The sequence below is a fragment of the Sciurus carolinensis genome, chromosome 3 (genome assembly GCF_902686445.1).
Source record: "Sciurus carolinensis chromosome 3, mSciCar1.2, whole genome shotgun sequence".
NCBI classification, from domain to species: domain Eukaryota; kingdom Metazoa; phylum Chordata; class Mammalia; order Rodentia; family Sciuridae; genus Sciurus; species Sciurus carolinensis.
The window spans coordinates 179,032,434-179,050,194 of NC_062215.1; the positions used below are offsets into that span (position 1 = coordinate 179,032,434).

Below are 17,761 nucleotides of genomic sequence, written 5' to 3' on the forward strand. Positions count from 1 at the left end.
CCACCCTCCCACTTAACAATAAGGGTAGTTTTGTGTCAATTATTCCCTTGCTTTTAAAAAAAGTTTAGTCACATAACATTGATTTTACTTGTTTCTGAACTTTGTAAAACTAGAATCATCAGTGTGTGTGCCTGAGAGAGAGTGTGTGTGTGTGTTGCTGGGACAGAAACAGGTCTCACTCATGCTGGGTCAGATGTACCCCTGGGCCACATCCGCAACCCTGGAGTCAGAGTATTTTCAACTCGATGGGCTTTCCAAGACTTGTCCTCGGGGGTCACTGTCTATTCATCGTGAGATTCTGGAATGTACCATGATCCACTCATTCTCTTCCCTGTGTTCAGGTCTGCCTCACCTACCAGGATGCCAGAAGAGCCCCTGTCCACCCTCCAGGGCACGAGGGGCTCCCAAGGTCCATGCCTTCCCACGGTCCCCTTGTGGGACAGGGAAAGATCCCGATCCTCTCGCATACTTTAAAGTCGAAATCTCAGTTCCTAAAATCACAAGTTTAATAGATGAGAAGGATATGATTTGGGCACATTGTAGATATAGTAATACTTGAAAATAAAGTAATGCTACCATCTCTTGCTTTTTCGAGATAGTCATTTTATTTCATTGTATTCCATTTGTACTATACTTAATATTCTTCCTATTTTATAAGAAATACCAAACGATTTCATCAGACACGTAAAGTACAAATACGCCTAACCCGATGGTTATGGCTAATAAATATACACATATATGTTCAGTGTGTGTGTGTGTGGGGTGTGTATGTGTGTGCATGTGGGTGTGTGTGTGTGGGGAGGTGTGTGTATATGTGTGTGTGTGGGTGTGGGTGTGGTGTGTGTGGGGTGGTGTGTGTGTGTGTGTGTGTGTGTGTGTGTGTGTTTGGGGGGGTTGGGGGGTATGTGTGTGTGTATGTGTGTGTGTGGGGGGGGTGGGTGTGTATGTGTGTGTGTGTGTGTGTGTGTGTGTATGTGTGTGTGTGTGTGTGTGTATGTGTGTGTGTGGGGGGGTGTGGGTGTGTGGTACTGGAATGGAACCCAGGCCTCCAGCATGCCAGGCAAGTGCGCTGTCACCCCGCCCATAAACACGTTTCCGCTTGCCACACGTCACAGTTAGCTCTTTCTTCTCCTCCTCTTCTCCTTTTCCTTCTCCTGGTTCTGGGGATTGAACCCAGGTGTGCTCTACCACTAAGCTACATCCCCAGTCCATTTTTATGTTTGTTTTATTTTGAGGCAGGTCTCACTAAGTTGCTGAGACTGGCCTCAAACTTGGGATCCTCCTGCCTCAGCCTCCTGAGTCACTGGAATTACAGGTGTGCACTATGGCTCCTATTAACTCTCTCAGCTCTTCAGCTTGAACATTTCAAGGTATGCTTGATAAACCTAAGCACCATGGCAAAGTAGTTCCCATCATTAGCTCATTTGAATCCCATGAGCCAGCTCTTCAACACTGGAATGCCTTCTATTACCCCACTTTTTTTTTTGAAACTGTTCTTTTGTTCCATTCGCCCCACAACATTTTATCCTGGTATTTGTTCCTTAAGAGTCATTTATTGATCACCTGTTTATACAGGGGAAGATGTACCTACTATGAGTTTTGGGTCTGTTTTAACCTCCCACGGCCTCAATCCTCTAATTTCCAAGCATTGTTGCTAACGGTGCTGGGCTGCTAACTCCCTCATCCCTCCTCCAGGGCGCCCCCGTGGTGCACGATCTGCCAGTGATGCTCAGGTGGTGGGCTTGTCCACCCTGCTGTTGGCGTGTCTCATCCTACCTGTGTCTGACAGCCAAGAGCTTTCTACAGTCTAGAGCAAATCACAAAAGAAGAGATTCAGGCATGGAGAAGGGAAAGTGGGAGAATCACAACTTGTGAGAGGGAAAGTGGGAGGGAAAGAGAGAGGAGGATATTTGGAAGTTTGGCCAAATAGATTCCTTGAAAGCCATCAGTTTCTCCTCACTCCTTAGAAAGTCACACGCACACTCCTGTTTTGAGACCACTGCTGTAGGATGTGCATCTAAAGTAGAGTTGCTGTGTGGGGGATTTGCACATCAAATGTTGTCTCATTGTCTACCTCCCCACCAACTGCTTTTGAGGGTCCCAGGTGCATCTTTGCTGACACTTGGTATTGTCAGGTTTTCTTAATCTTTTTTAAAAATATTTTTTAGTTGTAGAAGGACACAGTGTCTTTATTTTATTTCTTTATTTTTATACGGTGCTGAGACTCGAACTCAGGGCCTCACACGTGCCAGGCAAGTGCTTTACCACTGAGCCATAACTCCAGTTGGTTTTCTTAATCTTTACCAACCTGACAGATGAAAATAATCATTTCATCATGGTATTCAGTTGAATTTTCCTGATTATAAATCAAGCTGAGAATATACTCATACATTTACTTAACCACGTATGCTCCTTCCTCTATGGATGCCTGTTTGTATTCCGCCCCCCACAATTTCCTACCGATTAATTTGTTCCTCTGTCACTAGTAGCTGCTCTTCTATTGTTCTTAATACCAATTTCTTGCAAAGATTTTCTTCTAGTTTTTTACTTTCTTGTTTTTCTTTTTTTGTTTGTTTGTTTTGTTTTTACTGTTTTCAGTCCCTTGCAATGGCTCATATCTGAGACAGAAGGATCACAAGTTTGAGGTTAGTCTCAGAAACTTAACGAGGCCCAGTTTAAAAAAAATTTTTTTTTTTTTTTTTTAAGTAAAAAGGGTTAGTGCCCCGGGTTCAATTTCCAGTACTGATTAAAAAAAAAAAAAAAAAAAAAAAGCTTTCATTTGATGAATAGTGCTTTTACATCTTGTTTAAGAAATCCTTTTCCCTAGAAAATTATATTCTTTATTGTCTTCTAAAGCTTTAAAAAGTTCACCTTTTATATTGATATCTTTAATCTATTTGTAATTAATTTGTGTGTGATATGTGTGAGTTTCTTCCTTTCTCTCTCTTTCTTTGCTTCCTTCTTTCTTTCTTCCCTGGAGCAATATCCATTGCCTCAGAAATATTTCTCTAAAGTTCTGTCATCAGTCAAATACTCACATATACCTGGGATATAAGTCCTGGGCTTTCACTTTCCCTTTGGTTTCATTGTTCAATTTGTCTATTCTCATGTCAGTATTTATATCAATTTATTATTTTTTTTTACTTATTGCATGTTTTTTTTTTCATTGTACACAAATAGAGCACGACTTTTCATTCCCTTCTTGTCAATTGCTTAATCACCAGAACTTCATAAGTCTTGATATCTAGTAGAATACTTGGTCCCTTCACATTATCTTCCTCTTCATTTATGTCAAAGCTACTTTGAACCCAAATTTTTCAAATATCCTCATGGCATTTTGATTAGAAGCATTAAATCTTATAAAGCAGTTTGGGAATAATTGAAAGGTTTATGACATTGAATCTTTCTAATAAGTATGGTGTCTCACTCCACTGACGCTGATGTTCTTTACTGTCTCTTAAGGAATTTGTATAATTTTTCCTAGGTACTCTCTATTTTTGTTTCTAACTGCATCTTTCAAAAAGATGCTTCCATTTTCCTATTCTCTATCCTATTCTTCTTATTTATTTTTCTTGTTTTATTGCTTTGTCATTGCTTTGTCTAGGACCTTTAATTATAATTCTGAATTAAGAGTAGTAATAGTGGTATTCCTCTTCCTGCTTTTGATTGTAAGGTTTATTACTGCTGTTTAACAAATAGAAAATAGACTAAGAAAATATTTGCTCTGTCTCCTGAATGTGGATTTCTGTTCTCTCTCATTCACTGCTGCCTCCCCAATGTCTCAGAGATGGTCTGGCTCTTGGTGGTTACTCCATGAACATCTATTAAGCAGATATACTTCTTCTAGTCGCTGTATCATACCGGCGTCTGGTGTTGTAAATGTTTGGTACTTTATTTTCACTTGTGCCTCTTTGAGTCTGAACAATTTTATGTATATTAGCAAATAAATCATCGGCACTCCTCTGTTTGAACCCTTCCAGTGGCTTCCTATATTGAATGAAATGACATCCAAAATTCATCCTAGATGTTCTCAGCATCTCTAAGGTCAAGTGCCCAGTAGCCTCTGAATCTGTGGACCTACCACTGTCTTTTGTGCAGTGTATGTGCACACTAGTTCAGGCCCACGGCTCTGTCTGGAATGCTCTTCCCCCAGATCTGTATGTTTGTCACACCCTCACTTCTTCTGGAGGGCTACCCAGTGGCACCTTCTCAGCAGGTGGTCCCTGGCCATCCCATCTCAAACGGTACCTCGCCTCCTTCCTCCTGACTGCTTCACTCTTCTTCCTGTGGCTTGGGCATTTTCGTGACCCGTGGTATTACTTTACTTGCCATGTGTTGAATTGTTTACGTCACCCTCGCCTCAGAGATCACAAGTTCCAGCCCAAGACTGAACAGTATTCAGAAAGTGCCAAGTGTCCATGAACCTTCACGGACTCCGTGGGCTCACTTTCCATGCCCTGTGATTTGTCCACTCTTCCCTTTTGTTCCAGCTCTTCGTACAGGAGCACATTAATGCACCTCTTGTGTTGCTGACAAGTGTTTTCCCCAGTTGCTCCTGTACATTTTCCTCACCGATGGTCTTGGTAATGAACAGCAGCTTCTGTTTCCAGGTAGCCAGCTTTGCTAGTCTGTGCTCGTGTCCTCCCCACACAGCAGATAATGACTCAGCTAACACCAGGTTTGAAGGTGTCCTTTAGGATCTTGAACTCTTTAATCCATCGGTAACGGATCTGTGGGAAGCTGGGTGGTGAAGGCCTGTTCCATCCTTCCCACAATTAACCAGTTTTCCCAAATGCTTTAAATGCAACTATTCTTACTTTTCCACAAACTATCATGGATTTTCACAGGCTGTAGAGTCTGTTCCTGAGTAGATCAAGCTGCACTTACATAAGCACCAGTCCTGCCGCTTTAAACTGGCCGAAGTTTAAATCCTAGGTCTACTAAGGCCAGTGCTCAACGTCTCTGTGCCTATATTTTCTCACTATAAAATATGAATGACAAAAAACAGACTTTCTTCGGATTTAACCAACACGTCTCTCCTGGGTTGAGTGAGGCTTCCACTAATGAGCATCAAGAGCTGGAAGGGCGGCTGTGGCCCCTGGGCGGCAGGTGTCTGCGGTGTGGAGGTCAGTGCCCTCCTCAGACGCCTCACTTTAAGCGTCCCTGGCTGTGTTCAGCTGCGGGCTCTTCTGGATGCATCTCAGACGGTGGGTGGCGGTTCGGAGGTAACTCCGGGATCCTGACGGGGATGGCGCTGCCCTCGCAAATTAACTTGGGAAGCCCCGTCATCCACAGTCCCGGGCCTCCCACCCGGCGCACCCGACTCACCGCAGCCTCCGCGGTGTCTCTGCCCCTGACGGTGGGAGGGGACTCGAGGGCGGACAGGGGCAGCCTGCATCTGATGCGGGGTGCCGGTGGAGAGGGCCCAGCTTCTACATCGGGGTGTCAAGACCCAGGCAGCCCAAGAACTCAGTCCAGTGAGAACAGTCATGGGGGTCGCGTGCATCCACGCGGCAGCGGAGCCACAGGGGCGCCTGTGTGAGCTGTGCTAAAGCGGCGGGCGTGGACCTGGCCACGGGCGGCCTGAAGGACTCCAGGCTAAACCAGAGCCCCTCCCTTTCCCCGCTGCCAGGCGGCAGGGCCGGGTGACAGGGAGTGGAAGGGTTATTATTATTTACTAATGCTCGTGATAAGGACCTCCCCTGCCTCCCCTCTCACTGATTCTTTCATCTCGAGAGTGGTCTCCCGAGGCCCACGCGGCTGGGTGGAGAACAGGGCCAGCCAGCCCCTCAGGAGCTCTGGGCAGCCAGGCAGACCACCATGAAGGCCTTCACCCCCTTGACTTGCCAGAGGCGCCTAACTGCAAGGGCGTGGGACCTGAACCACCTAAGGGCTCTTGCAGCCTTTGCAGAGGGAGGGCGGCCTGGGTAAGAGAGAGGGTCCCTGTGGTGGGAGTGGGCGGCCCAGTCCTGTGGGGCTGCCCGGTATTCACCTCCGCATTCACCAACTCTGAAGCCCCGGGGTCCAGGGGCTCTCTGAGGTCCCCCAGGGGCTCAACCCGGGCCAGCTGTGCTCACCAAACTCATGTGGGTGAAATTGCTCCATGGTTCTGGGGCAGGAAGAGGCTGCCAGGGAGGGCATCTGAGGGGGAGATCAGTGGTGCCAGGGCGGAGGCCTGAGGCCAGGCTGAGCCCTAGGCAGCCAGTGAGGATCGATGTGTTAGCTCAGGGCCGCGGGTCCCAGAGTGGATTCCTCTCAGGTGCTGAGCATCAGCCCCAGGCTGGCAGGGTTGACAGTGCTCACCGGCTCCCCTGCCTGGGCATGCTTCTTGCCCATGCACCTGGTGAGCCTCAGGGCACACTAGTCCCAAGCACTGGAACTTCCTATCACCCCGTCTGGGCGCTGAGAACATGAACTGCACCCAGGCACCTGTGCGTCTCCTACCTTGCTCAGTGCCACAGACGTGCTCAGCGGGGACAGTTCTGCCTCCTCAGAGGTCACACGACTGTGCTGCACCTTCAGCAGGCATGGACAGTCCCATACCAGAGGACTGCTGCCCTGGAGCCAACAGCCTTGGTGGAGAAGCTCTGCATGTGGTTGCATGGGGGTAACCAAGGAACCCCCTCCAGGGCAGCTTCGTGGCAGCCCCTGCCAGGAACCAAGTGCCCCACCATAGCCCACCCATCTTGCCCGGGGGGCCTCCCCTTGCCCTACAGATGTCTGGTGGGGGAACAGCAGTTAGAGGGAAGGAGGGAAATCTCCTCACTTTACAAATGGGGCTTTGCAAAATGAGCCTGGAAGACAAATCTGTCTTCACTCCAATTCATTAAGGAAAGTCCTTTATAAATCCCAAATTAACAATTTCTCATTTAAAGATGGGTGATTATCATTCTTTTTTGGCAATTTATAGCTTTAAATTTCCTGAAATATGAAAATTACTGGGGAGAAAATCTTAGCTGTGATTATGGAAATCCGCTTCAACATTACTGATAAACATATTTAAAATGATCAATAATCTAAAGTTCAAATGTAATAATCACATACATACATATTAAATGGCTGCTTTGGTATCACAGGAAGGTGGGTATTCCAGGTCTAGGTGGCACAACTCCCCATGTTACTGGAAAAGCACACGAGTTGGATGGATTTTTTCCCAGCTTGGAGATTCTTTGACTAGGGATGGTGCTGAAATTCTTATTTTCATTTTTACACTGCCCTGGTCCCGCCAGCTCTTTAAATCAGACTGCTCAGCAGCAAGACGGGTGAGTCTATGCAAAGGAGGAATTGTGTGAATCCTGAGAATGACGAAGGTCTCTCTCTGAAACGAGACTCCACTGCCTTGTTCATGACCTACACACCACCATGACCTCCTTTGCAGGACAGAGCACAGGGCCCCCAGCTCTGCATATAAGATATCAAAGCAGGTTGGAGGAGATCGGCGTGTGGGTGGTGGAAGTCGTGTGCTTTCACAGGGAGACCCTGAGCGGAGATGGTCCTGAGGGGTGGAGAGCACAGTCATCCTGCTGAGGCATCTCTTGGCATGGTGGTCACTGGCCCACACAGCCACCCCACCTTGACCTCGGGCTGCTTCAGGGCTGAAAGCACCAGGGACCTGAGACCTCTGGGCAAGTGAGTGAAGAGGATGTCACTAGTTGTAGAAGGTCTCCACAAAGACTGGCATGGCCTTGAAAGGGAACAAGAAGAGCCTCTGCGTTGAGCAGGTAGAAGGGCTGTCACTGGAGAACTTGAGCCACACCCCGAAGGCTCAAGAGAAAGAGCACCTGCCTTTGTGAGGTTAAGACAGAAACAGAGGCTAGTGTCAATGGGCAGTCACTCTGTGCCCAGCACCATTTGCTCCCATCAGTCCAGTGGGTGCGGATGGAGAGACTGAGGCTCAGTGCCCAAGAATGGGAACATCAGGGGGTCTAAGACCAAAACTTTGCCCCTTGGCCCCTAGCCGGCTGTTCTGGTGGCTAAGATGTTATCATGTGCTCCATCTGTATTAGAAACCTCCCCAGGAAGCAGGGCTCCTGGAGGCAGGTTGGACCGCTGCGCATGCTGGTCTGGGGATGCTGGGCAGGAGAAGTCGCTGAGAAAAAGGAAAGCTGAACCCAGGGCCCAGCACCTCAACCCCTCCACCATCAAGAGAGCTCCAGCTCCCCAGTCCATTCTCACCTCTTCACCCCTCCCCAGTGGCCAACCTTCTGTCCTGGCACTGGACTCCAGGGAAGGAGTTGACCAGCGGCTCGGCCACAGAGCTCACCGCTTGTGGAAGAGGACAGGCAGGCTTTGGGGATATTCAGGCCAGTTCTACTGCAGGTGTGGCCAGCCCAAGTCCCCTGCCTTGTCTGACTGCTACATCTGGGGAAGGGAGCCCCATCCTTAACGATTGCTGCTGTGAGATAGGAGCAGGTAGGTAAGGTGCCCGGTCCAGGGACCAGGAAGGTGGAGAGATAACCCTGGAAGGGCAGAGCCACCAGCTGGATTCTGACAGCCTGGATTGGGTGGCCTGTGCGGCCTGGAGGTCAGTGCAGGCTGGGGTGGGGTCCGCCCCTCCTCTTTTCTCTTCCTTGGCCTGGCGGGTCTTGGCTTTTGTTATTCAGAGCCCTGATTGAGTTCCCTTCCTGGGGTCAGGCGGCCACTTCCAAACCCCCATGGTGTTCGGCTCTCCGCGGGTCGCGGGTCCCGGCCAAGCCAGGTGCACCCGCTGAAGTCGGGTCGGGGGCGGGAAGAGTGGGAAGGGCCAGGAGTGGGGGATCCGAGTTGGTCAGAGCCCGCCCCGGGACCGGCCGCTGGCGGGCAGACTTAATAGGATCAGGTCAGTGTAATCCCATTTCAGCCATTGTCATTCAGGCGGCGGGAGCCCGAGCTGGGGGACCGGGCCCTTTAAGACAAGGAGCGGCCACACCAGAGACGCACCGGCATGACAAAGGCCGCGGGGGTTCCAGTGGCGGGAAATAAAGAGATGAAGGCGTCGGGGGTGGGCGCCCGGCGTGCGCTCTCTCCGGCCGGGCCGCCGGCGCCCTGGCCGCGCTCCGGTGGGGGCGCCCTCGCTGCGGGCTCCATGTCGGGCTCAGGTCCCCGACGGCCTCCCTGGCTCTCCGGAGCCCGCGCCGGCGCCACCTGGCCTCCGGCCTCTCCCTCGGGGCCCGCGGGTGCTCGACGGTTCCGGCAGGAGCAGGTCCCCTCGCGGTCGCGCCGCCCCTGCCTGAGCCGCCCGGGTCTCGGCTCTCTGAGCCAGCGCGTCGCGCAGCCCTGGCCGGCACGCGGGAGTTCCTGGTGCCAGTTCCAGACAGAAAGTGCGTCTGACCGCGGCGGGACCCGGTGGACGCGGGGGAGGAAGGGGACCCTAAACTCGTGCGTGCGGCGGCTGGGGGCTCGCGAGGAAGGCGGGGCTGGGCGGTGGACTGGTGGGGCCGCAGCGCTGCCCAGAGGCCAGACCCGGGTGAGCCGAGGCCAGGTTGCAAGGGAACCAGGGAGACCAGAGGCCAGAAGGTGCGGGGGTGCTCCGCGCCGTGGAGGTCGGGGTGCGCGCGGAGAGCTGGCGGCCGCGCGGAGGGGGACACGCGGGCTGCGGAGCGGGGCCTCTGGCAGCGGGAGGGAACCGGCGAGAGCTCAGGGGCGCAGGCCCGGGGCAGCGCTTTGTGCGGGGAAGGGACACGCCGGGAGCCAAGTCCAGAGGAGCAGCCCGGCGCACAGTGGCTTCTGCTAAGTGGGCGCCTTGGCGAGGCGTTTAGGCTCCGCCAGTGGGATCGGGCTTGGCTCTGGTGGATCCAGGAACGTGGAGAAAGCGGTGGGAGCGAGAAGGGGAGTCGCACAACCACACTGATACACTCACGTGCTCACACGCCTCGTGCACACTCGCACGAGCGCTTACACTCTCGCCGCACCCGCCGCTCCCACTCCTGGTTGTCACAGAGCCAACGCCGTGGGACGCGAGGCGCTCACGGGGACCTTTGGGTCTGAGCTACGTTTCCGCAGCTTTCGCTGCAGCATCACCCTGCACTGCCGGGAAGGGCGAGATCCAGGACCCGGCTGAGCCACCACCCGCAATCGTCCCAGCGCCCTTGACGCCCCAGTCCAACAGGCGTAGGTTGCAGGTCCTCGTGCAGCCCTCGCGGTTGCGGGCCTGTCCCCACGACTTCCAACCATCAAACGAAGAAGGCAGTGCAGGCTTGGAGCCCGCAGACACCGCACCAACGAGACAGGACCGGGGCGCTGGCAGGAGACGGGCCCAGGTTCTCCCGGGTGCAGCTTGTTAAGGAGAAGGACTGCCTGACCTTTCCCCCAAAGCCACAGAGGGCGGAAGTCAGCTTAGGTCTCCCACTTCTAAACTGTTCAAATAGGCAATCAATTTTTATGACGTAATTTATAATTTATGCAGGTTGTCTTCATACATATGGTGTTGCTTTTGTGTGTCGGGGTTTCAGGTGCTTTATTACTCTGACGGTGTGATTTGCATTCACGTTCGGTTACCAAGATCATATTTCTCCTGTTTACACCATAAGGGCCCCGAAATGAAGATTGATGCTGCCTTCCTTTGTCCAGGCCATCCCTGTAAACCTCAGGGTTCCCCCCAGACCCTAGAGCTGAGCTACCCTACAATCCTCCAAGCTGTGTGGGGAAGGAAGCTGCACCTCTCCAAGCCATCTGGGAAGCTCTGGAGCATCAGAGGTCAGAGAAGGCCACCTGACTGTGTGCACCTAGGCTTCAGCTGAGGGTCTCTGGGTACAGAAGGAGGTGCATGTGTATAAGCCATAGCTGTAGGGGAGCAAGCAGGCCACTACATCATAACCAAGTCCAGTAGGTGAAAGGAGGACAACAAGCCCAAAGCAGCTGCCAGGGCTGCCAAATGTGCAGGCTACAATTACTCAGGACAACCACAGGGACCTAGGAGGGCCCTGGGGCACTCAGTGGTGACAGTCCCCAAGCGGGGAGCCATATATTCCTCCAGGTTTTCATGCACCCCCTGACAAGAAGGGCAGCATGCAGCTTTACTCTGACCAGGCCCTGGGCTGGAGGGATCAATGTCAGTGGGTCTGTGCCAGATTTGGCAGAATTAGCTGAAATGATTGGTTCAGTTAGACTGAATCAAGCAGAAACAAGGAAGACAAGCCCTGACCCCCAGAGAAAGGACATCTTGGAAGGCAGTTCATGCAGACAACCACAGAGTCAGTACGGTTCTGGGAAACAAATCCCAGCTGGAGATGGCCTGGAAGACCTCCCCCCCAACCCCCATTTAGTTAAAAATGTGCCTGTGGAAGAAGCATCCTGGAAACTGCAGAGTAGGAGGCACAGGCTGGGTGCACAGAATGCACCAAGTCTTGAAAATTCCAGTGTAGGTTGGGTTTGGAGAAGGTGGCTTCAGTTGCAGGGTAACCCAGTCTCCAAAGGTAGCTAGAGGAGGTTGTTTTAGGTTCAGAACTGAAAAGATCTGGTTCCAGCTTTTCAAAGTACCCTTAGTTTTCCAAAGGGGTGGAGGTGCCTGGCTCCCTGAGAGCAAGAGCTCCTGGGGAAATGAGGACTGGGGCAAGGGTCAGAGGGGCTGTTCAGGTGGCCCCCTTGGGCCTCTGCCTGGGTCAGTGGACCCAGGCTGCAGGCAGCCCCAGGCATCCCACTGTACAGCTGGGGGCGCAGGTCCACCGTGCTCTCAAGCGTAATTATTTGATCTGCAGATGTAAGTGGAATTTATTGTAACAACAAATATAGTGATGTCAAAACCCAACCTTGGATTAAAGCCGGCAGCCAAAGGGGAAGTGTATTAATTTCCAACAGCATCTCAGGCCAGAGCCTATTAGAACAAGCTATTCTTCAGGCCCCCCCATCAGAATTAATCATTGGGAGTTAATTTGAAGCTCAGACAAGTTGCTGTTAATTTAGTGCAGGGAGGACGGGATGGAATAAAAAGCTGAGGTGCTGGCCGAGCCTCGTGGGTCTCATTAATCAGCCAGCTGAGACGGCCTGGCTTGATTACAATTTGCAAAAAAATTCATTAGGGCCCGGGCGATTGACAATTTTTCTCTCTGCCTGTGATGTGACTCATTAGGCAGCCAAATGAAAGCCATGATGACGGCCATGATGACAGCGGCCATCAAGCGCCGCTTGTTTATCTTCCTCCCCTCGGCCTGTCTCCAGGGCCTCTGACTCGCGCTGGGCTCTCTAGGCCTGTGGTGCTCAGGGGGTGGGAGGGGAGAGGAAGGCGTCCTAAAAGGGCAAGAGGGCCTGCGGTGACTCCATGACTGTCCCCTCCTGGTTCTTTGGAAGTGCGAGAAGTGTGGCTGGGGGTGTCTGGGAAGCTTGGGTCCCGGAATGGGGCTCCCTGAAGGTCGCCCTACTCCTAGGGAGCTGCGCTTTACCGTGGGGCGCGTAACCAAGGTCGCCGCCTCCCATCTTTGCCATAGGCTTTTGGAGAAGGCCTGATGGGGTTTACATGGGTACCGTGGAAGGGCATGTGGGGGCACTCTATGATCTGCAGGAAATGCTGGGCTCTCAATGTCCAGAATCTCTCTCCCAGCACCCGAGTGTCACTGGGATGGGAGTCCACGTGTTCCTCTTGTCCTCGGGCTGCACTCTGCCGTCACTAGCCATAGTCCCTTCAGGGTGCATATGTGGCCCAAGGATAAACTGCCCAAGAAGTCCAGGTGTATGTACATGGGGGGGAGGAGAGGACGGTGTCTCTAAGCGTCTCAAGTGTCGCGGTAGCAGCGGGCGGCCAGTGGAGACCTGCCCTAAGCAGACAGCGTCCACAGGTCACCAGGGCAGTGGGCGCACGAGCCGCGGGGTCTTGTGGACCAGGCGCCGGGCAGGCGCGCCCGGACGCAGCCCCTCTTCCCGTAGGCGAGGAGCTGCCGCAGTTCACACTTCGAAGAGCCGCCCAGGGCCCTCGGAGGACCGGCCGCTCGGATTTACTGTGGTCAAAACTCATGCCCGGGCCATTTTCCGCCACCGGAAATGTTCGGAAGGCGACGGGAAACCATGACCCGGTCGCTCCAGGCTTTCACCCTGAGCCTGAAGTTCGGGCGGAGGTCTCGGTCCCCCGACCGGTGACGGGTTGTGAGCCGTATTAATTAAGTCAATATTAGTATTGACCCATGTCGCCGCGTCAGGCTGAGAAGCCGCAAGTGCCGTGCCGCGCCTCTGCTGTGCAGCCAGCTCCCCGGCTCCCTTGCCTTCACTGGGGAGGCTGGGTCGCCGAAGCCACCGGCTTCTCTCGCTCTGGGGCTGCTGGTTTGGTGGCTGGAAGAGCTCTGGCATCACGGCCACCCCCACGCGCTCTCCACGTTTCCGGGACACCCGGGGCCTGTTCGTCCCAGCCTCGGGCGGGTCTGGCGGCGCTGGTTCCGCGGAGAGCCTCGGGTGCGGAAGGGGCCGGGAGCGGGAGGGGCTCGGGGCGCCGCACCCGGTGGGGAGGAGCGGGTTCGGGGCCGGCCGCCCCACCCAGGCGGGGAGGCGCCCGGCTCTCGGGCCCTGGCGGACGCATCTCCAACTCTCCGTGGTCCTCTCCTCTTCCCCTTTTGTAGTGCTGACGGCCGGCTCGCCCTTAGGGTGGGGCGGTGGTCGGGGCCCGCCCCCTCCGACCCCGCCCGGAGGGGGAGGGTCCCCGCCTGCTGGGGCTCACAGCCCGCCTCGCCTCCGCGCCGAGTGCTGCCGGGAAGCCGGGCTTGGCTTGCTGGGTTCCTGCTCCTGTCGGAAGATAACGCCTGAAGCCTGATTTATGGACCCTCGGCGCTGCTGGCGAGCAAGCACCGCTGCTTTTCGGGACCGGGATGTTTAAGCAAACACGTTCCTTCCCTGGCTGCAGTCGATTTAGAGCGCCCGGAGTTTGTGCAAAGCCACCATCACCCACACTAGCTTTCCCTCTTCTAGGCACGTTCTCCTCTGGCTGAAGTTTGCCAGCCCCCTAGGTATTGATTAGGCTGTGCAGAAGCGGACATGCTAAATATCTAAGGTGGAATTAGGTTTTCTGAAATTCATACTCCCATTGGAACTCTTGCCCACCAATTCAAGACCTGGTACGGTTCTGCATGAATCATGCCCAGCCGGCCTAAGGACAGCTGGACCTGGGGGTTTATCCTGTACTGTCCCAAACCAGTTGCCCGGCCACACCCTTGCAGAGAGCCCTTGGAACAAATTCTGGACACAGTTATGAGGCCCAGGGATTGATCTTTTTTCCTTGTTCCTTTTTATTATTCACAAGACTGAGATTGTTTAAATGTCATAACTTATAAGAAAATAAACTACATTGAAATAAATTAAACACAATGGAGACGCGCTTCAGACATGGCTCAGATAGGATATGCAACCCCAGGAAAGAAAGCCAGGCAAAGCAAAGCAAAGCAAAGCAAAGCAAAGCAAACTCCAGGCTGCCCGACAATCTGTGCTTTGCGGTCAACTCAAAAAGCCAGGATAGAAACAAAAATAAGTTTAAGCCCCAGTGTTTGTTCTTGTGTTTCATGTTTACCTTTGGAAAAGTATGGAAAGGTGGCTGCTAAGCACGGCAGGTTACAGCAGAGGGTTTTGGTTTCTTCTGGAATGTGAATGGAGAATATTACTAGGTGATTTGGTCCTATAACTTTCAAAATACTGCAGCTGAGATCCAGTCTATATAGATATCTATGTACAAAGTAGGATAGTATAATAAATATTTAGTGTATCTTCGGGTGTGGCTGTAGCCCCTTCAAAAGCAGTCTTTCAAGCCTGTTTAATGAATATAATCTCGATTTGCTTGGTATGTCCACGTCTGGGACGATTTTGAGTTTTGCTTCACACACAGTAGAGTCCACCATGGGTTCCCTCCGGTGCTGGGTCTTCTCCACGGCTGCCAGCCCTGGCTGGGCCCTCAGGGTCGGGCCTGCTCCAGCTGCTGATGCTGACTTCTGATGGCGAACCTGCTGACATGGACAGGGATGGGGACGACAATCTTGGGGTTCCTGGAGGGTTCCCCTGTCTTGGAGTTAGCATTGCCCGCCTTCACCCGTTTCCACTTTGCTCGGCGGTTCTGGAACCAGATTTTCACCTGCACCTCGCTGAGTTTGAGGGCGTGGGCGATCTGCGAGCGCTCGGTCAGGGAGAGGTACTTTTTGCAGTGAAACTCCTTCTCCAGCTCCAGCAGCTGCTCGCTGGTGAAGGCAGTCCGCCGCCGCCGGTTCTTGCCGGTAGACGTGGTACTGCCCGCCGCACTGCCGCTCGGCGGGGCCTCCTCCAGCGCGTGGCCTGGGTCTTCCTCCTTGTGAGCCGCCTGGCCAGTCAGATTGTCATCCGAGCTGTAGTCCACATCGCTCTCCAGCGAGAAGCTCTCTTCCTTGCCCTTCGGGTCGTCTTCCACCTTCGACTCGTCTTTCCCTTGCCCTCGGACAGCCCCGACTGAAAGCAAAACCAAACGGCGTTTTATTACATCTCGCACACTGGCCTTCCTTTCCCCTTCCCACCGTCACTGGGGCATCTCCCCCCCTTTGCGGATTGTCTTTCTATGACATTAACACATTGTGATTTCCTGGCCTTTGAGGAGTAGGGAAGGAGGGGGGAGCGTGAGAAAGCTCAAAGGAGAGGAGGAGACAGCACAGGCGACGGCCCTTTGCCCAGAACCATCACTCAAGGGGCCGCCAGCCTCCTGCACACTCCCAGCCTCTGTCAGCTTAAGGAGAAGTAGCAGGGCACATGAGGCCCAAGAGAGCGGCCCCTTTGTCCCTGGGGGGTCGGGGATAGGTGAGGACTGGGGGGAGGATTCACAGGCATCCTGCCTCCACCCCCAGCACAGTGAAAATTTAGTGAATCTCAATTTCATGGCAGCTGGAGCTGGGGTGGAGGGATGTGCAAATGCCAGACCTTGTCTTTTTTGAAACAGATAATAATGTTGGTCACAGGGACGTTTGGTACCCTTAGGAGAAGTTCTCACCAGACAGCTCAACACACACACACACACACACGCACACACGCACACACGGTCTCCCAGGAATTCCGGTCTCGGGGCCTGCAGCAGCCCAGTGAAGGGGTTTCATAAGTCTCGGTGCCCCTGGGCAAATGCTCAGATGAGACGCACTGCCCACTGCCCTCTCCTTAAGGCTTCACCTACCCGGGACCCCAAGTCACCGTGGAGTCGGGGTGGATTGGGCTAAATGCGCAGACGGATAATGCAGCCCTGAGCAGCAGCTGCCTTGGGGGGAGCCCGCTAAATGCCCCTTCCCCTGAGATCCTGCTTGTTGAATGGTTTTTGCGTGGCCTTACGCGGCAGCCGGGCCGAGTCCGCCCGTTCCTCCCTCAGGGGTCGGGCGGGGGCGCGGCGTAGCCCCCAGGTTCCCCCGGGGGCTGGAGCTGGCCCGCCCCCTCTCCTAGCGCCCCCACGTCCTGGCTGCGCGCGCCTCATACTCACCAAGCGACGCCTGCACTGCCTCGGCCGCGGAGAAGGCGAGCAGCGAGCCCTCCTTGGACAGGAAACCTTTGCCGTCCTCGGTGTCGGCTTGCAGCGCCTCCGCCTTGTCGAAATTGCCGCCGCCGGGCAGAGGCTGAGGCGCGAACTTGCGGGCGGCCGCCGCCTCCTGATGCTGGGGCGACGCGGAGAAGCCACCGGGCAGCGTGGCCATGAGCGTAGAGGTGAGCGCCATGCCCTGAGCCAGGCTGGAGCAGAAGCCGGTGGGCAGGCTGGGGATCTGGTGGTGAGGGTGCGCGGGCGGCAACGCGGGCTGCAGAGCGGCCTGGGGCAGCGCGGGCGGCGGCGGCGGTGGCGGAGGCAACACCACCGGCCGGTAGGGCATGAACATGGGGTAGCCGGTGTAGACGAAATGGCCGGGGCTGGGCTGCGGCGGGCTGCCGATCAGTGAGTCTATGCTGAAGGCGGTGCTACTCCCCAGCGGGCGCTGCATCATCATCAGCGACGGCGGGAACGCTGCGCTCATAGACGCGCTGGGGAGAGGCCAGGGAGAGGCGAAAAGTCCCCGTGCCGCGCCGCCGCCGGGAAGCCCACCGGACGACGGGAGCACCACCCGGAGCGCCGGGAAGGCGCCGAGCGGGACCCGGAGAGTAGATGCCGCAGCCACTCAGTCCTGGGTCCGCTGCATGACCGGCGGGCGAGGGCGCGGGCGGTGCGTGGGGTGAGGCTGTGCGCCCGGAATTGGAGAGGGCGCTCCGGCCCCACGAGCTCTTTGGAGCCGATGCCCGCTGCTTGTCGGTCGGAGCCCGAGCGCGTTGGGTCTGCGGCTCTTTGCCCAGCTAGCAGCCGTCGGTGCGTCCGTTTGTCGGTCCCGCAGTCCGTCGCCTCCCGCGGGCCGCTGGGGAACGCGGGAAGCCGGCGCACTTGTCTCTGGCGGGCGCCGCCAGCACCTTTAAATCGCGCTCCTCTTTCTCATTCACATTTTGCCTGCTGCCCAGCAGATCCCGCCTCACGTGGGGCCAGGCGCCGTCCCTCATTGGCTGCGCAGGGATGGGGCGGGGCGAATCTGACTCCGCCCCTCCACCCAGGCTGGCGGAGAGCTTGCAGCGGGCGCCACCGTCGGAGCGCGCGAGCCAGAAAGCCGGATCCCTAGCGCCGGGACCGCGCAGAGCAAACTTGAGTGGGGCCGTTGGTACCCAGGCTCACACCCTAGGGCCCTGCAGCCTCGCTGAGGCCGCTTCAAAAGGCAGCTTCCGTGCTTGCACCCGCCACGGATGGGCTGGGAGCGTTCTATTTCCTTTTATATTTGCAATGGAACAAGTCAGCCTGAAGCTCACCTTAGCGCTGGTGCTCTGGCTGAACCAGGGGTCCGGACGAGGTTCTTGGAGTTAGGGG

The 17,761-nt window shown here is 54.7% G+C and overlaps 1 protein-coding gene across 1 annotated transcript; it reads right to left on the reverse strand.

Moving 5' to 3' along the window:
* Positions 1–14,204: 14,204 nt before the first annotated feature.
* Positions 14,205–17,278, reverse strand: Gbx2 (gastrulation brain homeobox 2). The gene is made up of 2 exons (XM_047546609.1): positions 16,370–17,278; positions 14,205–15,363 (listed from the first exon to the last, which is right to left on the reverse strand). The coding sequence occupies exons 1-2, from the start codon at positions 16,890–16,892 to the stop codon at positions 14,840–14,842; spliced, it is 1,047 nt and encodes a 348-aa protein (XP_047402565.1). The 5' UTR covers positions 16,893–17,278; the 3' UTR covers positions 14,205–14,839.
* Between the last annotated feature and the right edge of the window lie 483 nt (positions 17,279–17,761).